The sequence below is a fragment of the Bison bison genome, unplaced genomic scaffold (assembly GCF_000754665.1).
Source record: "Bison bison bison isolate TAMUID 2011002044 unplaced genomic scaffold, Bison_UMD1.0 scf7180017864048, whole genome shotgun sequence".
NCBI classification, from domain to species: domain Eukaryota; kingdom Metazoa; phylum Chordata; class Mammalia; order Artiodactyla; family Bovidae; genus Bison; species Bison bison.
Genome location: NW_011494620.1, coordinates 7,730,326 through 7,757,015, shown reverse-complemented (window position 1 = coordinate 7,757,015; position 26,690 = coordinate 7,730,326). Strand labels below are relative to the sequence as shown.

General features: G+C 44.5%; 1 protein-coding gene across 4 annotated transcripts in view; it reads left to right on the top strand.

The window, feature by feature from the left end:
* The first annotated feature begins 5,574 nt into the window (after positions 1-5,574).
* Positions 5,575-26,690, top strand: part of CYSLTR2 (cysteinyl leukotriene receptor 2) — a 38,820-nt gene continuing 17,704 nt past the window's right edge. For 2 of the 4 annotated variants that reach the window (XM_010835722.1, XM_010835719.1), the window contains exons 1-3: positions 5,575-5,944; positions 24,059-24,357; positions 26,366-26,681. In XM_010835722.1, coding sequence (XP_010834024.1) covers positions 26,367-26,681 — 315 coding nt within the window. In that variant the 5' untranslated portion in view covers positions 5,575-5,944; positions 24,059-24,357; position 26,366. Of the gene's footprint in view, positions 5,945-11,089; positions 11,154-24,058; positions 24,358-26,365; positions 26,682-26,690 lie in introns of all 4 variants that reach the window. The other 2 variants (XM_010835721.1, XM_010835720.1) reach the window with 2 other exon arrangements.

Genomic DNA, 26,690 nt, shown 5'->3' with positions numbered 1-26,690 from the left:
CCCCCGTCCCTGGGATTCTCCAGGCAAGAACACTGGAGTGGGTTGCCATTTCCTTCTCCAATGCATGAAAGTGAAAAGTGAAAAGTGAAAGTGCAGTCTCTCAGTCGTGTCCGGCTCTTAGCGACCCCATGGACTGCAGCCCACCAGGCTCCTCCATCCATGGGATTTTCCAGGCCAGAGTACTGGAGTGGGGTGCCACTGCCTTCTCCAGGCTACAGTCCATGGGGTTGCAAAAGGGCTGGACATGACCAACAGTAAGATTAGATTTCTATTGAGCATAGACAAATACAAACATTGTCATGAAAAATAAAAATCTTTAATAAAAAATTCAAAATTCTGGAAGGATCAGGTAAGGAGAAAAATGCAAGTGTGCTAACTTTTGTTGCAAAGATACCCTTTACCAAATTGTCATAAGTTATTGATAGATTACTTTAAAGAGAGGAGAAAAGGGAGTACTCTGAGTCCCAGAAGTAAAACATAAAAGAAGCAGCAGTGTTTTATATGAAGTCATAAAAATTATAGTCATCCTCATCAGTTCATTTAGTAGCCTGTAATTAATTCTGGCTTGGAGAATCCCAGGGATAGGGGAGCCTGGTGGGCTGCTGTCTCTGGGGTCGCACACAGTCGGACACGACTGAAGCGACTTAGCAGCAGCAGCAGCAGCAATTAATTATTATTTATCTTGATCTGTTATTAGCAGTTTTATAAATTCATCAGTTTTCCATCAGAGTTTTAGAAATTCTTACTTTGTTTATCATTATGATCTTCAAGTTATCAGAAAACCTCATTCTAAAGTACTTATCAGGGTCTTCTCTGTGAATTTCTTCAAGGATATTTTGCAATATCTTTGAAGCAATTTTGCAAGAACACTTTTGCAAAAGCATCAGGGTAAAGCAATAACCATCGAGAAATGACAAAAGACTAAAAAACAGCCATGATTATAGATCGAGTGAAAGGCCACAAGCAGACACACACAAAAAATAGCAATTGACAAATAAATTTAGTTATTTCTGTGACATACATTTAAACATTATGACTGATAACATTATGTCGACCAAAAAAAAGATGTACAACTTGAGAGTTGTGAGTTAAGTTTTATTTGGGGCAAAATGAGGACTGCAGCCCAGGAGGCAGCATCTCAGAAAGCTGCTCCAAAGCTGCAGTGGGGGAAGGTCAATATATAAGGTTTTGGTGAAGTGCATTCAATACGATGAAGCACTCATTTTACAAAAGGGTTTTTGTTAGTCATGAGGATCTGGTGTCACCATGAAGGGATTTAGTGCTTCTCTAGCTATGAGGAGATGCAAGGATTGAAACCATAAAATCTGTTCCTAAAAACATCCAACTATCTAAAGTCCTGTCCCACCAGATTCCCTGGAGCACAGAGTGCCTCACTCCACCCTGAACTCCCTCCGTGGGTGTTGCAGGTCAACAGCTATGGCAGCATGAGGTTCAATCTCCACAGCAGATGGCAAATGCCTCTGTTGTTCGGTCATTGGCAATTGGTAAGTGCCAATTTGTAGTTGACAATTATATCAGAATTTTAGGAATTTTATATTTTTTAATTTCTAGAACATGTTGTTTAGTTGCTCAGTCATGTCCAACTTTTTGTGACCCCACGGACTGCAGCATGCCAGGCTTCCCTCAGTTCAGTTCAGTTCAGTCGCTCAGTCGTGTCTGACTCTTTGCGACCCCATGGATTGCAGCAGGCCAGGCCTCCCTGTCCATCACCAACTCCCAGAGTTTATGCAAACTCATGTCCATTGAGTCGGTGATGCCATCCAACTATCTCATTCTCTGTCATCCCCTTTTCCTCCGGCCTTCAATCTTTCTCAGCATCAGGGTCTTTTCAAATGAGTCAGTTCTTCACATCAGGTGGCCAAAGTACTGGAGTTTCAGCTTCAACATTAGTCCTTCCAATGACTATTCAGGACTGAATTCCTTTAGAATGGAAAGGTTGAATCTCCTAGAAGTCCAAGGGACTCTCAAGAGTCTTCTCTAACACCACAGTTCAAACCCATCAATTCTTTGGCGCTCAGCTTTCTTTATAGTCCAACTCTCACATCTATACATGACTACTGGGAAAACCATAGCCTTGACTAGACAGACCTTTGTTGGCAAAGTAATGTCTTTGCTTTTAAATATGCTATCTAGGTTGGTCATAGCTTTTCTTTCAAGGAGTAAAGGTCTTTTAATTTCATGGCTGCAGTCACCATCTGCAGTGATTTTGGAGCCCTCAAAAATAAAATCTGCCACTGTTTCCACTGTTTCCCCATCTATTTCCCATGAAGTGATGGACCAGATGCCATGATCTTAGTTTTCTGAATGTTGAGCTTTAAGCCAACTTTTTCACTCTCCACTTTCATTTTCATCAAGAAGCTCTTTAGTTCTTCTTCACTTTTTGCCATAGGGGTGGTGTCATCTGCATAGCTGAGGTTATTGATATTTCTCCCAGCAATCTTGATTCCAGCTTGTGCTTCTTCCAGCCCAGCGTTTCTCATGGTGTATTCTGCATATAAGTTAAATAAGCAGGATGACAATATACAGGCTTGACATACTCCTCTTTCTATTTGGATCCAGTCTGTTGTTCCATGACCTGCATATAGGTTTCTCAAAAGGCAGGTCAGGTGGTCTGGTATTCCCATCTCTTTCAGAATTTTCCACAGTTTGTTGTGATCCCCACAGTAAAGGCTTTGGCATATCAATAAAGCAGAAATAGGTGTTTTTCTGGAATTCTCTTGCTTTTTCAATGATCCAGCAGATGGTGGCAATTTGATCTCTGATTTCTCTGCCTTTTCTAAACCCAGCTTGAACATCAGGAAGTTCATGGTTCACGTATTGCTGAAGCCTGGCTTGGAGAATTTTGAGTAGTACTTTGCCAGCATGTAAGATGAGTGCAATTGTGCGGTAGTTTGAGCATTCTTTGGCATTGCCTTTCTTTGGGATTGGAATGAAAACTGACCTTTTCCAGTCCTGTGGCCACTGCTGAGTTTTCCAAATTTGCTGGCATATTGAGTGCAGCACTTTCACAGCATCATCTTTCAGGATTTGAAAGAGCTCAACTGGAATTCCATCACCTCCACTAGCTTTGTTCATAGTGATGCTTCCTGAGGCCTAGTTGACTTCACATTCCAGGATGTCTGGCTCTAGGTGACTGATCACGCCGTCATTTATCTGGGTCATGAAGATCTTTTTTATATAGTTCTGTGTATTCTTGCCACCTCTTCTTAATATCTTCTGCTTCTGTTAGGTCCATACCATCTATCCTTTATTGAGCCCATCTTTGCATGAAATGTTCCCTTGGTATCTCCAATTTTCTTGAAGAGATCTCTAGTCTTTCCCATTCTGTTGTTTTCCTCTATTTCTTTGCACTGATCACTGAGGAAGGCTTTCTTATCTCTCCTTGCTATTCTTTGGAACTCTGCATTCAAATGGGTATATGTTTCCTTTTCTCCTTTGCTTTTTGCTTCTCTTCTTTTCTCAGCTAGTTGTAAGGCTTCCTCAGACAACCATTTTGCTTTTTTGCATTTCTTTTTCTTGGGGATGATCTTGATCCCTGTCTCCTGTACAGCATCATGAACCTCCATCCATTGCTCTTCAGGCTTCCCTGTCCTTCACTATCTCCTGGAGTTTGCTCAAACTCATGTCCATTGCATCTATGATGCCATCCAGCCATCTCATCCTCTGTTGCCCCCTTCTCCTAGAACACATAGCATGTAACTATACAAATACAACATAAAGCTTAATTTAACTTATTAAAGAGACCTAATCAGTTTAACTTATCTCCTTTAAAAGACAAGATAAATCTTTTGTGATGTTCTAGGGGCCTTCTACAAAATCTCAACTTGCTTCCAGATCCAAAAGACTCCAGTTTACAATTTGCTTTTGGGAAGTTTGTCAAAACAATTTTACTCAGGTTAAGTTCATCTTGCAAAATAAATTAGCTTAATTAAAATTATTTTAGTTTACCTTTAGTTGTGCAATCAGGTTTTGTTTGCTGTTGGAATTTTCAGGGAATTTTTTTCACAGCATGAATTTTAGGATGGATTTTTTTCTGTTTCTCTAAAAAGCACCGTTGATAGGGATTGTGCTGAATCTGTAGATCAGTTTGGGGAGTATACTAATAATATGAAGCCTTCCAATTCATGAACATGGGATATCTTTCCACTTATTTATGTCTTTCATATTTTTCAGCCATGTTTTATTTTCAATGTACAAATCTTTAACCTCCTTGGGTAAGTTGATTCCTATGGAGATTTTCTGATGCTATTATAAATGAAATTTCCTTGTTGGATTGATCACTGTTAGTGCATAGGAATGCAATTGATTTTTGTGTATCCTGCCATTTTGCGAACTTTTTTTATTAGTTCTGTCAGGTCTCTGTGCATGTGCAGTCTTTAATATTTTCTGCGTGTAGGATTATATCATCTATGAACAGACATAATTTTACTTCCTTCTTTCCAATTTGGATGCCTTTTGCTATGCTTAGTCACTCAGTCATGTCTGACTCTCTGCAACCCCATGGATTGTAGCCCTTCAGGATCCTCTGTCCATGGAGATTCTCCAGGCAAGAATACAGGTGTGGGTTTTATTTCTTGCCTAATGTTATTGCAGTATTAATGCTGAAGATATTAACGAAATGGGCAAAGTGTGAAATGGTTAGACTTAGAACATATATTGCAGGTAGAACAAATGGAATTGTTGGCTTGCGTGTTGGCTGTGGGAGAAAGAGGGAAGTTAAGGATGGCCTCTAGCTTTATGTGAGATCGGCTGGCTGAATCACTGTGGTGCCATTTCATTAGATTGGGTAAATGAGAGAGTGTGCATTTGAGTAGGGAAGAGAAAAGCTCTGTTTGGACACATTACATCCATGAATGTGGATAATACGGGCTTCCCAAGTGGCTCAGTGGTAAAGAATCTGCCTGCCAATTCAGGAGACACAAGAGATGCAGGTTCAATTCCTGGGTCAAGAAGATGCCCTGGAGGAGGAAATGGCAACCCACTGCAGTGTTCTTGCTGGGATAACCCCATGGACAGAGGACCTGGCAGGCCACACTTCTTGGGGTCGCAAGTCAAACATGACAGGGTGACTGAGCATGCATCCAGGCGGGTAATATAGATAAAAGCAGAATATGATGAGAAGAGATCAGAAGACAGACTGTTGTGTCTTCTGGTCTTGTAGTCGGTTTCTAAAAGCTCACATTTAGAAAAAGGAGAAAAGAAGGAGAACCAGAAAGGAAGCAAAGAAGAAATAATCCAAGGAATAGAATAGGAACCAAGAGAGTCAGAGAAACAAGGAGGAGAAAGTTTCAAGAAATGGACAGTGGTTAACTGTGCAAAACAAATTGAGGAAGGAAGACGAGGACTAAAACGGGACCTTTAAGTGAGCAATGAGGATACCATGACAGCATTTGACAGCATTTTCACCAGAATGGATAATATCTCTGCCTAAGTACAAGTAAGTTGAAAAAGCAAGTGGGTGTTGGAATTGCCCTGAACAGCTTTGAAGTGCTATACTAATAAGGTGGTGTTGATTTTAGTGTCGTCATAGAAACAAAAAACATGTCAGAGAACTAAAGCCACTTAAAACTCCTGACTCCAGCCCATCACGTCCCCTTGACTTGTTTGTGAAAGATGCCAATAAAAACAATGAGAGGGGAGGAGCTAATACAGATTTCTTCCTTTAGCTGTGGTCCCTAAGTAGAAATCTTCACTCTTTATCTTGAGAAGGAAGCCAGCACCATCTCTGACACAAAAGTTCCTTACAGCACAAATGGCTGTCTGACCAGAGTTCCTTCTTCTCTTGCCATTGGCTGACATTGTTCATAAAATACACTTTGCTGTTTCACTTTTTTTTAAAACAAGCAAACTGAATTACTTGGAGGAGGAAGACAGCAGAGACAGAGGATACAGAGCCACGGCAGCTGAAAGAAAGAAAACTCAGGTGAGCATTTTCATCTTTGCCCTGTTAACTTGTTAAAAATTGTGCTTTGCTATGTTTCATAGGAAGAAGAATAATTTTTTAAAGTAAGTTTATTTTGTTCTACTATAAACTTTTTTCTACTACATGGTACTTTAAAAAATATTGGGAAAGTACAAAAAAAGTAGAAGGAAGCAAAAACCACCACTGAGATAGCTGCTATTGATATTTTGGGGGTTATTTCTTTCCATTTATTATGTGCGTCTACCTATGATTTTAGTTAATTTTCGTAGTCATGCTTGTACACAACAGATACGTTTATATTCCTTTTTTCCATTACAGCATACATTTTCCCACATTGCTGTAAATGCTTTATGATCATAATTTAAAATTGCTGCATAGTATTACATGGAGGAAATTTTCTGTACTTTGCCCAAGCATTCCCCTATATAGGGTCATATAGCATCTTTCCTTTTTTCATAGAGTGGGTCATTTGATAACATAAGATATATTTTTTGTCCTTTCAGAGTCTTGTTTTTTGAGGAGAGGAGGTTAAACTTGAGGATGTAGATTTCAGCTCTCAGTTTTACTGAGTTTAAGTTTTACTGAGAGGCACAGTGGGAGGGAAGGTGTGTATGAGACCGTGTGCTTAAAATCTGCTTGTGACCCTTTGGGGACCTCAGCCAGTGGTTCTCAACTCTGGCTGTACATTCCATCAGAATCATTCACTTCCGGGGAGATTAGAAACTTATCTTTAGAATAATTGAAAATTAACTTTGGTGAGGAGCCACTCATCTGTTGTTGTTGCTGTTGTTTTAACTTTTAAAAATTTCTCAGGTGGCTCTAGCGGGTGAGAAGCATAACGACAACCAGCCTAGGTTATTTGTAATATTTCTCTCTCTCTGACCCATACCTGAAAGCAATACATTTTAAGGGAAAGGGGATGCACTATCAAGCAAGCTGTCTAAGTCTCCCTTTCAATACTGCCTTCACTGTCTATGAAATCCCTTCACATACAGTCGTTCATTTGATTCACGTGAGTGCTGGAGTGTGTAACTCTTACTTTAAAATAAGAAAGTACAGCCAAGAGGACACAGGATCTTTCCTAGGGTCGAACCAGAACTGGCCCAATCTGGTTCAGTTCAGGGCACATACATCTTGAGTAATGGTTATTGTAGAAAAACATTGTTCAAATTTTGTTATGTCTATATAATTGCATATTCTTTTAGCTCTTTACATGACATTGACATGTAATAGTTATTTACATGGCAATGATTATGATTTAGCAGGAAGAAAAAAGCAAGGTTACAAAATAGCATTAAAATATGGACTCATTTTTGTTTGAAAATATGTATATTTGAAGAAAAGTGAAAGGAAGTAAAGGCACAAACATTTGTATGTGTCTGGTTGGTGGTAAATCTTATAATTTAAGTTTATTTCAGCTGGTATTACTTTACTATTTTTTTTAACCACATTCATTGCTTGTGTAATAAAGATGTGAAGTAAATTGAATGGAATTGTTCTTATCTTTCTGGTTGGCTCTTCTCCAGATGAAATGGTACCAGCTCATTTTACTTGGCCATAAAGAAGCCTTTCTTTTCATTCTTGATGAATTTTGTTCATACTTGTCACAAATGTTCCTGTTGTTGTTAGCTAGCATGTTCTTATCATTGTTAGCTAGCATCACCTGGAAACTTACCAAGTGTCAGGCATTGAGTTAATTGTATCAGTTTTCCTCATCAATGCCCAATCTTCCCTCTGCGGATGAAGGTCTTGAAGCACAGGAGTAAGAGTGACCAAGAGGCAGAGCTGAGGCTCAAACCTAGTTCCCCTCTAACTCAAAACACATGTTTTCATTCGTGATGCCATCTTTCCTCCCTGACCTGAGGTCATCAAGGGTACCCCGCATCACGTACACATCACTCATTTGGGAAGAAAGTGATGTATTTTTTGTGGTGTACTCATTGCATTGGAAAAGCCCCTGATGCTAAGAAAGACTGAAGGCAAAAGGAGAAGAGGGTGACAGAGGATGAGATGGTTGGATAGCGTCACTGACTCAATGGACATGAGTTTGAGCAAACTCTGGGAGATAACGAAGAACAGGGAAGCCTGGCGTGCTGCAGTCCATGCAACGTGCACTCCGTGTTGCAAAGAGTTGGACCTGATTAGTGACTGAACAACATTGCTATACGTCAGGATCACCTTGGGCATTTGAGTATCTCATGTGTGCTCCAGACTCAGGGCTTCCTGCTTTCCTAGTTTGTGTTGCTCACCAGGCATCTGAGGCATGCTAATCCCCCAAGGCTAAATCTGGACAGTAGGAGCCTAACAAGTGATTGTGCAATGACCCAGTGAGCTCTGGTTTATACAGCAGCCAAGCTGGGCAATGTTGAGAAAGTCAAGAATTGGCCTAGGTTTTTCAGCTTTTCTGTGGAGCCTTATCAAATCCACAACAGAACCCACAGCACTGTATCTATGGTGTCCTCACAGAACTGCCCACTACTTCTTTGTGTTGGAATTACTTATGTGTGAGTCTCATTCCTTCTGCTGGATGAAGAATGGCTGAAGATGGAGTCTCTGCAGACAGCCCACTACACGGGCTCCATTAAGAACAAATGTTTTTATCGCTAAGTCGTGTCCGACTCTTTTGCAATGCCATAGACTGTAGCCCACATGGCTCCTCTGTTCTGTGGATTTCCCAGGCAAGAATACTGGAGTGAGTTGCCATTCCCTGCTCCAGAGGATCTTCCCAACCCAGGGATCGAACCTATATCTCCTGCGTTGGCAGGCAAATTCTTTATCACTGAGTCACCTGGGAAGCCCTAAGAATAAAGGGGCAGGTGTAAATACATTAATTCATCAATGAATGTGAACTTCAGTTAACAGCTTCTTTTTATCTCTATTGAACCTATTAACCTCTTTATGTGAATTGACCCACGGAGAATGGGTATAGTCTTGGACAATCTTTAAAGGAAAACTTCTCCTCTGGCTTGGTGGCAGTAAGGGCTGACTCCTTGGACAGAGAAAGTAATAGAAGCTGGAACAGCAACCTGGAACCAAAGAATCTTAAAGTTGGAGCATCCTCAGGAAGAGCCAGGGTTAGTGCAGAAGCTTTTTACATCTTCAGTATTTCAAGAAGAGGTTTTAAAGAAGCAGGCAGATCTGAGGAAGAACAAGAAGAAGGGGGGATATGTGGATAAGTCAGGGGAAGAGCAGCGAAAGGAAGAGAGAGGAAGAAGGGGTAGGAAGGGGAGTCTATTTGCTCCGGATGTTCATCAAGCTGGGAGAATTGAAAAGGGTCCAGTCCACGGTTATTATTTCTATTGCATGTTATGAAAACAAGAATATGTTTATCATGGAAAAAACAAAACACCATTCTCCAAGTAAGTGTCTTCCTGTGGGATTATAGTTTTAGCTTGTTTGTTCCTCTAGTACAGGAAACACAATCATCTAAAAAATGCTTGAAGGCATCACAGATTCTTTGAAATAAGTTTGTTTCCTTTTATTTTGAATCTTAACCTCAACTAGAATTTTGTTGTCTTGCAAATTCTGAGAGATTTGAAAGCGACTTCCCTTGTTAGTTGCAGTGGAAGTTATTGGCCCAGAGCCAGAAAGCCAATTTGCAACCCTCAGAGATAAAAAGAGAGTCACCTCCTATGATGTCTGGGTGTCTTCTGCAATCTTCCTCTTGCCTATAGGCCATTGACCTGATATATTTCTGTCCTCGATGACTCAGCAGGTAAAGAATCTACCTGCAATGCAGGAGACACAGAAGACGTGTGCTTGATCCCTGGATGAGCAAGATCCTCTGGAGGAGGAAATGGCAACCCACTCCAGTATTCTTGTCTAAAAAATCCCCGTGGATGGAGAAGCCTGGCTGGCTACAGTCCAAAGGGTCACAAAGAGTTAGACACACAACTGAGGGGCTAAGCACTCACATGCATTCCTGTCCCCAGATCTTAGATTTGAACTTCAGAGACAAAAAGTTTGTGAGGAAAAATGCCTGGACATCAGTTCAGTTCAGTTCAGTTGCTCAGTCGTGTCCGACTCTTTGTGATGCCATGGACTGCAGCACGCCAGGCTTCCCTGTCCTTCACTATCTCCCAGAGTTTGCTCAAACTCGTGTCCATTGAGTCAGTAATGCCATCCAACCATCTCATCCTCTGTCGCCCTCTTCTCCTTTTGCCTTCAGTCTTTCTCAGCATCAGGGTCTTTTCCAGTGAGTCAGTTCTTCAATTCTGTTGTAAAAGACCGTTGAGAATTTTTCTTCCCTGGAAGATATCTATCATGAAACATAAAATGAGCAGGGAGTGGGTGAATCATAGTTTCATTTGCTCACTCACTGGTTATTTCTTTGTGCACATTTATGGCCACAAGCTATGCCAGGACCCAGGATACAGCAGTGACAAGTAAGGTGTTCTTGCTTCAGTGAGCGAACACTCTGCGGGGTAGGGATAAGCAGGAGCTAGTGGCTGCCCCATGGGTGGTGTGAAGACAGGAAGCACTGGAACAGCCAAGACCCAGAGGGCTCAGAGAACGCTCTTTCTAGAAGTGATTCTGGGAAGAAACTTCAGGCTGGTAAGAAAGAGCCTGGAGTAGGAAATGGCAGCCCACTCCAGTATTCTTGCCTGGAAAATTCCATGGACAGAGGAGCCTGGTGGGCTACATACAGTCCATAGGGTTGCAAAGAGTCAGACATGACTAAGCACACACACACACAAATAAAGGGCCAGGTGAGGAACTGGAGTTCAGACTAAGTAGGTAAGACAGAGTCTGGTATGTTCAGAGCATTGAACTAAGTTATGAGGCTGGAGTGGATTTTTCTGAGGACAGCGGTGGAGGGATGACAGCCTGTCGTGGGCGGCCTTGAGCGGGCCCCTGGGTGGAAAGAGGGGCTAGTGGGAACCTTGGGTAACAAGGCAGGCCTTCCTTGAAGGAGACATTGGGTGGCAGAATGAGCTGGGGCTGTGGGCTGAGGGGTGGGGGGAGCCGGCAGTGGGCTTTGTCCTTTGACCTCTCCCTTTTAGGTCACCTGTGTCCACTGTCCCCCAGGCTACTGGCAGCTCGTTAGGACACCTTCCTGGACAATTCTCCTGATTTTCAATTTTTTTGAGACCTAGGAAAACATTTTCTTCTTATCCTTTACAGCTTTCTTACTTTCCTTTACAGCAGGGGTAACCCGAATCTCCTAACCTCCAGGATCTAATGCCTGATGATCTGAGGTGGAGCTGAGGTAATAATAATAATAGACATAAAGTGCGCAGTTAATGTGATATGTCTGAATCATCCGGAAACCATCACCCCCGCCCTGGTCCACAGAAAAGTTATCTTCCATGAAACCCATCTCTGGTGCAGGAAAGACTGGAGACCACTGCCTTATAGTTTTCTTACCATTCTTTACAGGTATCCTGCACCTGGCATACTATCTTCCCCCTGGCAGTAGCCAGGCTTGCACAGGCTGCTGATGCCTTGAAAATGTGTGATGTGCAGGCTCCGTGCAGTTTCTTTCACGGTGTTGTCTCCCTGGTCCTCTCAGTGATGCCGAAAGGCTGAGTACTTGCTGAAAATGCTCAGGCCACCGCTAAGAGCTAGAGCTAGGGTTTGGATCCTGTTGGGATTTACTCCCCAGATTTTTCTATGACTTCATCCCGCCACTGTATCCTGCCAGGAATCATATGATGCTTAACTACCTACCTTGATCAATAATTCCTTTGCTCCAAGAAGTGAATTTAATAATGGAAGGTGAAATGCTAAGGTGGAAGGGGAAAGACAGAGAGGGAGTTTTCATTTGAATAAGTGGGCTTTAGGGGAGCCCCTGAGTTGTGTCTCGTAGTCACTTGGATTGTGGACAGCAAGAGTCCTGATGCTGACACAACCCCTGTGAAATTACTGAGGTGAGTAGGGCAATGGCCTCTGAGATCACACTTGCTGGTTTTCTGTCTTTGGAATCAGAAGACTTGGAAATCAGAGGCTCAGCTGCAGAATGAGTCTGCGACGTTTCTTGGATGTTTCTTGGATCAGAAATTGGGTTAATAACAGATACTTCCAATCTTCATAGACTGATGAAGTGCATTAGAAAACAACTTTTTAAATGCTCAGATTCTTTATGAAATTAAATCCATAATCAGCTTTGCTGCTGTTGTTGTTGTTCAGTCACTCAGTCATATCCAACACTTTGCAACCGCATGGATTGCAGCACACCAGACCTCCGTGTCCCTCACTCTTTCCCGGAGTTTGCCCAAGTTCGTGTCCATTGAATCAGTCCACTGATGTGAGCCAAGCATCTCGCTGTCAGAGGCAGAAAGGCTCTGGCTTGGGTGTTAACCCTCCCCTAGGGTTCAGTCCCCTGGGATAAACTGTTTTCTGGGAGCATTTTCTCCTCCAAATAGCACATCAAATAAGAAAATTGTGCAGAGACTCCAGTACTAAGGCGTAGCTCTCCCCATATATGTCCATAACCCATGGGCACCTTTGGGCACTGGGAAATTCTCGAGAATGGAATTTTGGAAGAGCATGTGCTAACTGACCGGGACAAGTGGTCGGCAAAAGAAAGAGAAAAGGCAGCTGTTGCTAAACCATCAGCAAGACACTGCGACTCAAAGAGCTGACATTTTGACAACGCCAGTGCTCTCCAGATTGTCACCTTTCGTGCATCCGTGCTGATCTTTGCCCTGATGGTGGCCCTGGCAACACGCTTCTTCTCGAGGTTCTTCTTCCTGCGTCTGCCCGCCTGCATTTGCGGTGGTGAATGTCATTGACCACACACTCTGTATCTGCGTCAGGTTCTCCTTTTGGTCGCAGCAGGCCAGAGCTCCTGTGCACTGCATATGCACCCCACCCCCATGGGGCCTGACAGACAGTATTTCAAGCAGCCTGAGGCTGAGTCCAGGCAAGAAAGGTTCTGGTGGCTCCCAGGGCTTCCATCCCTAGATCAGGAACATCCCCTGGAGGAGGGCATGGCAACCCACTCCATTATTCTTGCCTGGAGAATTCCACAGACAGACGAGCCTGGCAGGCTATATAGTCCAGAGGGTTGCAAAGAGTCAGAAACACAACTGAGTGACTAACACTTTCCCCGTTCCTGTTTGCCAAATCCTGTGGGGTTCCTGAGAAATCTGCGGAGAGATGAAGGCAGGCCAGGCAGCTTCCTTATAAAAGAAGCCAGTGAGAGGAGGCAATTATAAGTAGAAAACTACTCAGAGCATTCAGTCTCCCACAGGGGCCCTCTGCCACAAGGACTCCCACCCTTGCTGCAAAAATTCACTCAACTCTTCCCCTGATGACAGAGACCAGATTCAAAGACTGTCCCTTGGGTCTTCAAGCTCCCCAGGAATTCCTGGAAAATTTCATGAAGAGCACACTGACTTTTCTGTCTGCCAAGCCCTGGAGTGAGTCCTGTACAGTTTGGTTGGGATCTGGGAGGAGAGGTCAGGTCTTACGAGCTTTGTAACTTGTGCACATGAACTCCTAGGCAGAGGACAGATAGGAGACAATGAAAGTCAGGCCCTGGAGGGGAAGCTTCAGTGTCATCCTATCAGGCCCAGGACTCTGGTTGAGGGGTCCCGCTGGGCCCCAGATCTGTTAAAGAGATCTTGGCAGCACAGACTGGAGAATTTGCTCCTGGGGGAACTTCCCAAGCCCTGAATGCTATTTAACACCTACTGGTTTATAGCAGATCCGCTAGCACCTCTTTCAGTGACAGGTTGACATCATAGCTATGAAGTGTGGGAGGAAAATGGCATTTGGCAGACAAAGGACCATTAGGCTGGTGGTACGGGAAAGGATGGGAGGCATTGGCACTATGGGACAGATGGGGCAGAGAATCAGAGTGGCAGAACACTCCAAGATGCTGACTCCATAGAACAAGGCTCTGAGTGGTTCACTCATCTGCCCCCTGTTTATTTTAGAAGCCCAGAAACCAGCTCCTCATTCAAAAGATACGGTAATCTCAGATCTGTTCATTTGTATTTCTGTTTTGATCTGTAAGCATCTAATTCACGTTAGCCCTTGAAAAACTCTATAAGTATTAATACAAGACTGTTTCTGGGAGGCTAAAGAAGTGTCTCAAGCTATACATTTCCACCTGGACATTTGGAGCCTGTTACAACTGAGGGCTGAGCTAGCAGGGTTGGATTTCAAGAACAAGGCACTCACTGATACTTCTCTGTTTTGGAGGGTATATTAGCTACCACTTTGGGGCCTCTGGGATTCTGAGGCTGTAAAACCTTTCAATCCAGAGGGTTGAGTCCTCTTTGTACAACTTCAGGGAGCTAAGTCTATGAACTTTTACAGTAATAACAGCTAATGATACAGAAGGGCTTTCCAGGTGGCTCAGATGGTAAAGAATCTGCTTGCAAATGCAGGAGACCCAGGTTTGATCCCTGAGTCAGGAAGACCCCCTGGAGAAGGAAATGGTTACCCACTCCAGTATTCTTGCCTGGAGAATTCCTTGGACAGAAGAGCCTAGCGGGCTACAGTCCATGGGTTTGCAAAGAGTTGGACATGACTGAGCTACTAACAATGTTAATTCTTTAATTCTTCCCTGGTCACTCAGACAGTAAAGAATCTACCCTCAATGCAGGGGACCTGGTTTAGATTCCTGAGTTGGGAGGCTACCCTGAGAAGGGAATAGCTACCCACTCCAGTATTCTTGATGGTGAAATAACGCTGAAAGCTCAGCCTCTGTGCACTGGTGCTGAAATGAATCTTGGAGACAAAGTTTGGGGTGAAGTAGAAAAGAATAGCTTTATTGCTTTGCTAGGCAAAGGGGGCACAATGGGCTCCTGCCCTCAAAATGGTGTATCCCAGCCCGGAAGGATTTGATGAGGAGTTTTATAGCAAATGATTCAAGGGTGGGAGTGGTGATAAGATTAGCGTGTGTCCAGAGCCTACACTCCTCTAATCTGGTCTCAGTTCAGTTCAGTTCAGTCCCTCAGTCATGTCCAACTCTTTGTGACCCCATGGACTGCAGCAGGCCAGGCCTCCCTGTCCATTGCCAACTCCCAGAGTTTACTCAAACTCATGTCCATTGAGTCGGTGATGCCATCCACCCATCTCATCCTCTGTCGTCCCCTTCTCCTCCTGCCTTCAATCTTTCCCAGCATCAGGGTCTTTTCAGGTGAGTCAGTTCTTCACATCAGGTGGTCAAAGTAGTAGAGTTTCAGCTTCAACATCAGTCCTTCCAATGAACACCCAGGACTGGTCTCCTTTAGGATGGACAGGTTGGATCTCCCTGCAGTCCAAGGGACTCTCAAGAGTCTTCTCCAACACCACAGTTCAAAAGCATTAATTCTTTGGCACTCAGCTTTCTTTATAGTCCAACTCTCACATCCATCCATCACTACTGGAAAAACCATAGCCTTGACTAGACAGACCTTTGTTGGCAAAGTAATGTCTCTGCTTTTGAATATGATATCTAGGTTGGTCATAACTTTTCTCCCAAGGAGTTAAGCATCTTTTTATTTCATGGCTGCAGTCACCATCTGCAGTGATTTTGGAGCCCCCAAAAATAAAGTCTGACACTGTCTCCACTGTTTCCCTATCTGTTTGCCATGAAGTGATGTGACTGGATTCCATGATCTTAGTTTTCTGAATGTTGAGCTTTAAGCCAAAATTTTCACTCTCCTCTTTCACTTTCATCAAGAAGCTCTTTAGTTCTTTTTCACTTTCTGCCATAAGGGTGGTGTCATCTGCATAGCTGGGGTTATTGATATTTCTCCTAGCAATCTTGATTCCAGCTTGTGCTTCATCCAGCCCAGCCCAGAGTACATATGATGTACTCTGCATATAAGTTAAATAAGCAGGGTGACAATATACAGCCTTGATGTACTCCTTTTCCTATTTGGAACCAGTCTGTTGTTCCATGTCCAGTTCTAACTGTTGCTTCCTGACCTGCATACAAATTTCTCAAGAGGCAGGTCAGGTGGTCTGGTATTCCCATCTCTTTCAGAATTTTCCACAGTTTGTTGTGATCCACACAGTCAAAGGCTTTGGCATAGTCAATAAAGCAGAAATATATGTTTTTTTGGAACTCTCTTGCTATTTCGATGATCCAACAGATGTTAGCAATTTGATCTCTGGTTCCTCTGCCTTTTCTAAAACCAGCTTTATGGAAGGTTATGGAGGCTGGAGTCTGTTTCCTGCAAGAAATGGAATGACAGAAAGACTTTCATGCCCAGGAGCCCCACTGGGAGCTCAGTTTCACTAACAAGTGTTGCTTTCTCCAAGGTTTCCTGTGACCCAGGTTCTAACCTCATGGGTTATCTTGCTTAATTCTCACAGCAACCTAGACAAGTAAGGACTATTGTTTTAGTTATCTCCATTTTATTGATAAGGAACTGAGGCTCAGTGAGATAAGGTCCAAGGCCACAGAGTTGGTGAGTGAAAGAACCAGGTTTCAAACCAAAGCTTTAGCTCTCACCTGCTGCTCTAGTACTGCTTGCCTGCAGTAGAGGGGAACCCCTGTCATCCTTTCAGCATCTTTATCATTAAATCACCTCTCAGTCTTTCATGGGGGTTCCCTGGTGGCTCAGACGGTAAAGCGTCTGTCTGCAATGCAGGAGACACGGGTTTGATCCTTGGGTTGGGAAGATCCCCTGGAGAAGGAAATGGCAGCCCACTCCAGTATTCTTGCCTGGAGAATCCCATGGACGGAGCCTGGTAGACTACTGTCCGTGGGGTCGCAAAGAGTTGGACACGACTGAGCGACTTCACTTTCACTTCCAGCCTTTCATATTTTTACTAATGCTCTGAGATCCTTTTCATCTCTTTATCATGGGTCTAAGCCCACACTTTGAGATTTAATCACGGTAGTTGATGTCATTGAGTCCTCACCTTTAAAGTGTGAAACACTTTAAAGTCATCATGCCACTTACAGATGAGGAAACTGAGACTCTGAGAAGATAAATTGTTTGTGCAAGATTCCCAAACTTGTAAGTGGCAGATTTGGCTCCTTACACCGACATTTCTGTGAACTTTAACAAGGACATTACAAGAGCTGCAGGAGTGATGAGAGAGACCTATGAAAAGTGTCGGTTGGGTAAGGCGACATGCAGAAGGTGATGCAGGTGTTAAAGAAGAAGATTTGGTTTGACTAGAGTTGGGCTTCCCTGGTGGCTCAGTCAGTAAAGAACCTGCCTGCAATGCAGGAGACCTGGGTTCGATCCTTGGGTTGGGAAGATCCCCTGGAGAAGGGCAAGGAAACCCATTCCAGTATTCTTGCCCGGAGAGTCCCCATGGACAGAGGAGCCTGGTAAGCTACAGTCCATGGGGTCGCAAAGAGTTGGACATGCCTGGGTGACTAAGCACACACACACACACAGAATTGGGTACCTTGCAGACTGGGGAGGAGGAAGATGGAGAAGAGGGGGAAAGGTGGAGAGAACAGAGTAGACAGTCCAGTGTTCAGGACTCCATGCTTCCAATGCAAGGGCCACAGGTTTGATTCCTGATTGTGAAACTAACATCTCACATGCTGCAGGACATGGCCAGGAGGGAAAAAAAGTAGCAGAGTAAACAGCACGGGTACATACCTGAAGAAGTGCAAATCCAGTCCCCAGCTTCCTGGCACTGAGGAGCAGTAAAATTATAGCGATAATGCCAGCTTCATGGTTTGCAAAGTGCTTTACCCGCATTTGCTTCTCTTGGAGCTCTTTTCTGTTAGAGTCAGCGGAGAGCATTATCCTCATTTCACAGATACACTTTCCCAAATAAGCGAAGTGATGTGTTAGCCAAGGCCACATGTATCTAGAAACTGACAGAGCAGGACCCAGGCTTCTGTGCTTTTTCCACCGTCTGTGGCCTGGTGGCATGGCTCCGTTAGCTGACTCTCATTTATAAAAATACAGGTATAACTGTGACCAGTGGTGCAAGGTCTTAACAGCTAGAAATTGGGAGAGCTGGAAGTCAAATTTCAGGTTCAGTGTCCATTCTGCTCTAGCTTGGTTCAGGTGTATGAAGTTTGAGGAGATAGGACAAGAAATGAACAGAAGAAGAGATGGAAGCCCATTTGAAGACGGGCTGAGAGTTAAGGGGTTGTCTGCAGAGAAAAGAATGCGTCTTTCCTCCCTGATTTCCTCCAGCAACAAACACTTCACAGAAGCTGACTGAGACTTTCTCACCTCTCAGAGTAGCCACTTATTTAACCCCTGCTCCTTTATTAGCTCTCTGGCCTTGGGCTCCCAAGCCACCACACCCGCTCTCCTCCAGGAGCACTGATAAGCTTGCTATGAAATCTTTCAACCCTTTTTATCCCCCATGACCACTCCCTCCTCCTTAAACTCCTTAAAGCAGTCTTGGCCTCCCTGAAGTTGTGTTCTCTCTCTCTCTTTTTTAAGTTCTCTGATTTTATTTTTTGGGGGGGGGGTGTTCTACTAGGTCTCAGTTGTGGCATGTGAGATCTAGTTCCCTGAGCAAGCACTGAACCCAGGTCCCCTGCATTGGCAGTATGAAATCTTAGCCACTAGACCTCCAAGGCTGCCCCAAAGTTGCATTTCTGATTCATCTCTTATCATTCAATCACTTTCTCGGTTGTCTTTCCAGGTTCCCGTTCTCTCTTCCTGTTCCTTAATTGTTGATGTTCCCCGAAGTTCTGTCCCTGATCTTCTCCCATCTCTGCTGTTGTAGCCACGCGTTCCAGGAAACAAACTCACTCAGAAGGACAATGCAGATAGTGGAGTGCAGTTTATTACACCGGCGGGCCCAAGGCAGAGTCTCCTCTTAGCCAAGGACCCCGACCAGCATTTGTGAAAATCTTTTAAACCCCATGTGTACGTGTCTGAACCCACCACTCCAAATTCCTTGAGACTTACATAAACCAAGGAAAATACAATCCCAATAACCCCATCATCCACATGCTATGTGCTCATGTGCTCAAACAGTCAAACAATTAACCAATAATCAATAAACCCGAGGTTATATTCTGATAGATACAGAAAAATTTATGGCCTCTCTGGAGGAAGGGGTGATTAGAGTCTGTTTTCTCTTAGGCAATGGGTAACCTAGATATGATCTTCAAGGTTCCCCTGTCTGGAGGGGGTCTTATCCTTCTGTTGTTGTTTTCATAGGCACTAAACACAGAGTTCAGAGTCCATTGGAAAGGTGGCTGAGCATGATCAGCATGAACAGGCCTAAGATGGAGTCCAGGCCCTATGAATTCCTTCTTCACTGTCACACCCCTACAGGAGCTTGTCCACTCTTCTGGCTTCAATTACCAAGTGCTGGTGGCCCCTAAACCCAACAGGCTTGCCTGTCTCCTCCTCCCCGGCTCTAGACTGAGATCAGACACTTCTGTGTGTTTCATAAATGCTTCAAATTCAAAATGCTCAGTTGAACTCATTTTACATGGCCCTTCCCAAATAGCAGCTTCCTCTTATTCCTTTCATGTTCTTTTTATTAACATAAGACACCATTCTCTTACAAAATAAGAGAATGTTGACCATCCCCTACCCGAACTTTTCCTGACCTCCCAACCTCCCATAATGAAAGTGAAAAGTGAAAGTGAAGTCGCTCAGTCGTGTTGGACTCTTTGCGACCCCATGGACGGTAACCTACCAGGCTCCGAGGTCCATGGGATTTTCCAGGCAAGAATACTGGAGTGGGCTGCCATTTCCTTCTCCAGGGGACCTTCCCAACCCAGGGATCGAACCCGGGTCTCCTGCATTGCAGACAGACGCTTTACTGTCTGAGCCACTAGGGAAGCTGGAACCCATCCCCAACTCCAGTCTCATTTCTTTATATTCTCAATCTCATTCAAATATGTTCGCGCGCGCGCACACACACACACACACATACACACCAGCTTTCCTGGACAATCGCAAGAGCATCCCTGGGAGTCTCTGGGGACCTAGGCTTGTCCTCCATCACACCTGTAAAATGCAAATCCACTTTCCACCATTCAAGGGTTCCCACTGCCCTCAAAGTAAAACCCAAACTCTTCCGTGTGGAGGTAAGTCACTCTTCTCGCCCTCTGCCCACCTGACCCTCCCTTTCATGCCTCAGCTGGACTAGAATGCTTGAAGACTATGTGACTGTGCCCTAGGGCCTCGGTCTTTGGGGTCTGCAGCCGGGTACAGGCTCGTACTTGAGACACACAGGTAAGCACACCTGTGGGCTCTGTCCTGGTCAGTGCTGAGAGTGCGGACAGGATGTGAGACAGGTCTATCAAGCTCCTGGCAAAGCAGTAAAAGATTCTGAGGTGGGGACCTCCCTGTCAAACCGGTGGTAAGACTCCAGACTTCCACTGCAGATCCCTGGTTGGGGAGCTAAGATCCTGCACGCTGTGAGGTGCAGGTTGGCCAACAAAGAAAAAAAAAGAGATAAAATATTTTTTTCCCAAGTATAAATAAAAATAAACTTCTGTGAGGTTTTGAGGAGTTGCAACCTTGCAGTGACCATAAAGACGTTTCAGTCCTCCAGGTTAGCTCTTTGTCCTCATCAGTGCACATGCAGCATGTTTGGTTTTCTTTGTAACTGCGACACGGAATCTCCATCTGCTGCTGCTTTGCACTCTTTCTTCTTTGTCGTTTTAGTACCATTAAAGCTGCAGGAGACAAAGACTCAATTCTTTCTTTGTTCTGAGGCCCCTTTCAGTCCAGGAAGCTATGCGCATACTCAAGCCCTCCTCTCTCTGCGTGCACGCGTGTTAAGTCACTTCAGCTGTGTCCAACTCTGTGCAACCCTATGGCCCAGAGCCCATGTGGACCAGGTTCCTTTGTCCATGGGATTCTCCAGGCAACCATACTGGAGAGGAAGCCAAGCTCTCCTCCAGGGGATCTCCCCAACCCAGGGATCAAACCCGCGTCTCTTACAGCTCCTGCATTGGCAGGCAGGTTATTCACCACTAGCGCCACCGGGGAAACCTCTCCTATCTCTCTACTGCTGCTGCTGCTGCCAAGGCAGTGCAAATTATGCTGTCAATTTATTTCCTAATTTTCCTTGAATTTGCCTCTTCTCAGCTTCGTGTCACATACTTAATTTGTCTGGCTGATTTTTAGAGCCACATCTAGTAGATGATTTTCTTTTCCTTTTTTTTTTTTTTAACAGTCTCGTGAAAGGTAGCAATATGGTGTAGTCAAATGCATGTTTTTATGGGCAGTAAAGAACAAAGTGTTTTAAAGGTTTCTTAAAGGAAAGCCATGCGCTGAATGGAATTTTGGATTTGAGCTGGCCCTGCTTTTGACCTGTGACTCTTAGTTAAATGAGGCTTCTAGGAGGGGTTGTTGTTTAGTTGCTCAGTTGTGTCTTTTTTGCGACCCCATGGACTGTAGCCCATCAGGCTCCTCTGTCCATGGGGTTTCCCAAGCAAGAATACTACAGTGGGCTGCCATTTCCTCCTCCAGGGTATCTTCCCAATCCAGGAACTGAACCCACATTTCCTGTTTTGCAGGCAGATTCTTTACTGCTAAGCCACCAGAGAAGACCCTCTAGGTGGGGGGTTTGTGTTTTTCTTTCTTTAAATGTCCAAGGATGAAGATGCTCTTCGAATCAAAGCCCCAGCTTCTGTAGCCTCAGCCCCTCTTCTTCCCACTGGGGCAGTTTGACAGCCTTGAGCCACGCCTGCGCCCACCCCCACCCCCGCCCCCCACCTCCAGCCCCTCTGGGGCCCAGAACACACCCAATCCGAGGCAGAGAACTTGAAGTAACTCTGGGACTCTCCTTACCCTTGGGGTTGATCTCTTCCTGATCTGGTGCCTTGATTCTAAAACTGAGCATCTCTCTCATTCCTGAGATTCGGTCCCCTTTTCAACAAAGGCAAAGGGCCCCTCTTTTGGCATCCCTGGCCCAAATCTCTGCACCCAGGTGTTGTTCAGCATTCAGGTTCTCCCGCAATGACTGGGGCCTGCCTGCAATGGCCAGGACTCCTCTCAGGCCCAAAGTCCTCTCTTTCCATGATGGCCTGGCAGTACAAGCACCTTGCTGCCTGCCAATGCCTCCTGAGTTCTGCCTTCTTCCCCAATTGCTCAAAAAGTACCTCTTGCCAGGGGCTCTTGTTGGTTCCCTCATAGCCATCAATATCCTGGGGAGCAACTGCTACCATCTTTTTTTGCTCTCCTGTCCATGTTCATACCTGCTGGGTGCCATGCTCTGCCTGGGATAAGGGACTCTCCCAGCATCTGTGGCTCTCTTTGCGGGCTCACCACCCCCAGTGATGGAGAGGACAGGGTGGAGGGCCAGACTGCCTTCCTCATCGCAAGTCACAGGGATCTGCCTTCCTCATCACAAGTCACAGGGATCCTGTTGGTCTTGAGATGAAAGAAGCAGTTTTAAGGTCTTTATGGTCAAAACATTTAAGGATTTGATTGCTCTCAAGTCTATTTCTACTATTTTAGATCCTTTCCTGATATCAACTTTTCCTAAGATTTTGTCCAAGTTCTGGCTCCAAAGTCAGGGCCATATGGACAGGACTCTGTCCTTTTCTAAAAAGGCCATTGGTAATAGAACACATGGGCTTCCCAGGTGGCTCAGTGGTAAAGAATCCACCTGCCAGTACAGGAAAGGCGGGTTTGATCCCTGGGTCAGGAAGATCCCCTGGAGAAGCAAATGGCAAACCACTCCAGTACTCTTGCCTGGGAAATCCCATGGACAGAGGAGCCTGGGGGGCTACAGTCCATGGGGTCTCAGGAGAGTTAGGCAGGACTTAGAGACTAAATAACAACAACCCATGTAGGACATCACAGTGCATTAGATTTCCCTGTGCTACACACTGTGCTCCCAACAGTTGTGTATTTTGTACATTGTATAGATAGTGTGTATCAATCCCAGTCTCCCAATTTCTCCCATTCCACCCCTTTCCTCCTTGTGTGTGCATGCTCAGCGGTGTTCGATTCTTTTCAGCCTCAAGGACTGCAGCCCACCAGTCTCCTCTGTCCATGGAATCTTCCAGGCAAGAATGCTGGAGTGGGTTGGCATTTCCTTCTCCAGGGGATCTTCCTGACCCAGGGATTGAACCCATGTCTCCTGCATTGATAGCAGTAGTAGTAGTGTTAGCTGCTCAGTCATGTCTGACTCTTTGAGACCCCATGGACTGTAGCCCTCCAGGCTCCTCTGTCCACGGGGATTCTCCAGGCAAGAATGCTGGAGTGGGTTGGCATTTCCTTCTCCAGGGGATCTTCCTGACCCAGGGATTGAACCCATGTCTCCTGCATTGATAGCAGTAGTAGTAGTGTTAGCTGCTCAGTCATGTCTGACTCTTTGAGACCCCATGGACTGTAGCCCTCCAGGCTCCTCTGTCCACGGGGATTCTCCAGGCAAGAATGCTGGAGTGGGTTGGCATTTCCTTCTCCAGGGGATCTTCCTGACCCAGGGATCGAACCCAGGTCTCCTGCATTGCAGGCAGATTCTTTACTGTCTGAGCTACAGGGAAGACCATTGATAGGCAGATTCTTTGCCACTGAGCCACCAGCAAAGCCCCGTGTGTGTGTGTTTTGTTTGTGTGTTTGTTGTTTGTTTTGACTGCACCGCATTGGCTTTGGGGATTGAATCTGCGACACAGCAGTGAAAGTGCTGAATTGTAACCACTAGACCACCAGGGAACTCCCTGTGGTACTTTGTTAAAGAGCCCTAGGAAACTAATACAACTCTCATTTCACAAAGTAATGGATGCTTAGAAATGCTCATTCCCCCAATAGTAAGTGCTTCCAAATTTCATTGACACTAACATAAAAGGTAGAAAGTGAAAGTGAAGTCTGTTGTGTCCGACTCTTGTGTGATCCCATGGACTGTAGCCCGCCAGGCTCCTCAGTCCATGGGATTTTCCAGGCAAGAGTACTGGAGTGGGTTGCCGTTTCCTTCTCCAGGGGATCTTCCAACCCAGGGATCGAACCCGGGTCTCCCGCATTGCAGGCAGACGCTTTACTGTCTGAGCCACCAAGGAAGCCCCCAACGTAACTTAGAGCTCTTTAATTCCAGACATTTGAACCCTGGCTTTTTGATATGGCCCATTAAGTAGGGATCTTCTTCATCTATCAAAATCATATTCTAGATAAGTTATATAATAACATCAGCATTTCACAGGGAAGATTTTATAGAACATTAGTTCTGTAGAATAGTAGAATGTTTCAATGTGCAAAAACGTTTTCAGAGTAAAAAAAAATATAGAGGGACACCCTGTATTAATCAGACTTGTTTTTTTTCTTATAGGACCTCCTTGAGCTTTGACATGTGTTGTGAATCTCCAAGAGAGGGATACTAAAGCTTGCTGTGTCTCTCAGGCTGATTTGAACACAGAAGCCTTTCCTTACACAGAACATCTCATGGAATTCGTAGTTTGTGGAAGATACTTTGGGAAGTGCTGAACTAAAGAAAAGACTTTTTTTTTTCTTTTACATCATTTACATACCAACCGTATTTTCTGAGTTGCATCTTCACATCAGTCTCTGAAGGAGAATTGAAAAACATATTTGCCGTATCGGAAATACATTTACAAAGCATCCATTTGGGTAGGTTAATTTAACTAATGTTTTACCATACTTCTTTTAGTCTTTAGACCATTCTGTGAATTCTCAGGGTCAGTGTCTTCTAGTCAAAGGCCTTTAGGAACACCCTGTAGTTGGACACCACTGAGTTTATTGACTTGTTGTATCAAGGAGAATGCACACCATGGGAAATCAGAATATCTCAGGAAGAGGGTGTTGGAAAAGAATTATTGCAGGAATTGTGCTTGTGTTAGGTAATTTGGGGCTTAGATTTAAAAATGGAGGACTTTGCAGAAACAAAAATGGTTATTAGTTCTTATAAAAAACTGTAAAATAGGGACCCAGACTACCATACCCAGACAATGAAATTATGTCCCCCCAAGCCACTTGTTTTTCCCCCTAGATATCTAGAAGTCTGCCCCTACCTCTGCAGTTATGGGCTGTCCTGTAGTATTTACATAGGTAAGGCAAGAAGTGTTCAGTATAAATTTCTCTTTGACTAGAAAAGAAGAAATTAAGAACCTTGTGATTATCCATGACAACTATGCCTAGTAAATTTACATTTAAAGCAATGCTTGGTCAAAGATAAACAAACCTGCACACTTCTAAGAGTGGTAAGACAGATTTTATTCAATCATATACTATTGCAATTTTTTCAATAATATACTAGTCCAACATGAACTGAACTCAGAAGTAACTAGATGTTTTATCTTATTTATTTTTTAAAAAAATACTTACTTATTCATTTATTTGGCTGTACCGAGTCTTAGTTGCAACACACAGGATCCTTGTTGGATCCTATGGGATCTCTCACTGCTGCACTTAAACTCTCCAGTCATGGCGTACATGCTCAGCAGTTGCAGGGCGCAAGCTCAGTTGCTCCATGGCATGTAGGATCTTCCCTGACCAGGGATCAAACCCACATTCCCTGCACTGCAAGGAAGATTCTTACCCATTGGACCACCAAGGAAGTCCCTGCTGCTGCTAAGTCACTTCAGTCATGTCCGACTCTGTGCGACCCCATAGACGGCAGCCCACCAGGCTCCCCCATCCCTGGGATTCTCCAGGCAAGAACACTGGAGTGGGTTGCCATTTCCTTCTCCAATGCATGAAAGTGAAAAGTGAAAGGGAATTCGCTCAGTCATGTCCGACCCTCAGCGACCCTGTGGACTGCTGCCCTCCAGGCTCCTCCGTCCATGGGATTTTCCAGGCAAGAGTACTGGAGTGGTTTGCCATTGCCTTCTCCAAGGAAGTCCCTAGGTGTTTTAAAAAGAGAATGAGAAAAAGGAGAGAGAAGGGAGTGAGCAGGGGCTCAGTAGAGTCAGGGAATTTAAAAAATTACAAATAGGAAGGAGGGGTTGGGTCAAGGTGGAAAATATCTGGGTTTTCTAACTGATGCTTACGAGATTAGGCTCCTACCCTCCCACACAGGCTTGAGGCAGAGGCCCTATGTCCAGGTGTTGGCTGGAACAAACACTGAATTCTTTTGACAGCCTTGAGTTTTCTCAGGCTATGTAAGAAGGGGAGGTTATGGTCATCCTCGAGATGCAGTCTTGAGTTGTTCAAAACTATGTTAGTGTTTTTATGTTAGTTGTTATTCAAGTCAGCGTGAGCCAAGGTTGACACCTGGTTGACGAGGGCTCAGAGGAGCCTGGCTAGAGTTTCATCAAGAAGAGAATCTTTGTCAGCTTCCAAAGCAGAAGATGTGTAATTGATGACTTTCTCCAGGGTCACAGACAAGTTTTAGATGATCTTCATCTGGACCCTGGGCAAGAGTTCCCCTAGTCTGAGACTTCAGCTTCAGTCAAATAAATGAATGGTTATTCTGCATTCTAGAAGTTTATCATGAAATGAAATGAAACATATAGTGAAGACAGATGGTTAAACAATAAGCATATGGTAAGACATAGCCAGTATTTTTTGATTCAAGTTTCAAAGAAAAGCTAGTATTTCTCTCTGTTTCATTAAAACCTGGATAAATGTAAGCAATGAGCAGGAAGCAACCTTTTGTATCTGTTTCTTTTTGATTCAGCATGGAAAGAAAACTTGTGTCCTTATCTCCATCCATATCCGCATCAGAAATGGAAACCAACAGCACCTTCAGCGATCACCATAGCAACAGGAACTGCACAGCTGAAGACTTTAAGAGAGAATTTTACCCCATCGTGTACCTGGTAATATTTATCTGGGGAGCCTTGGGAAATGGCTTTTCCATATATGTTTTCCTGCAACCTTATAGGAAGTCCACATCTGTGAACATTTTCATGCTCAATCTGGCTACTTCAGATCTCTTGTTCACAGCCACACTGCCCTTCAGGGTGGACTATTACCTCAGAGGGTCCAATTGGATATTTGGG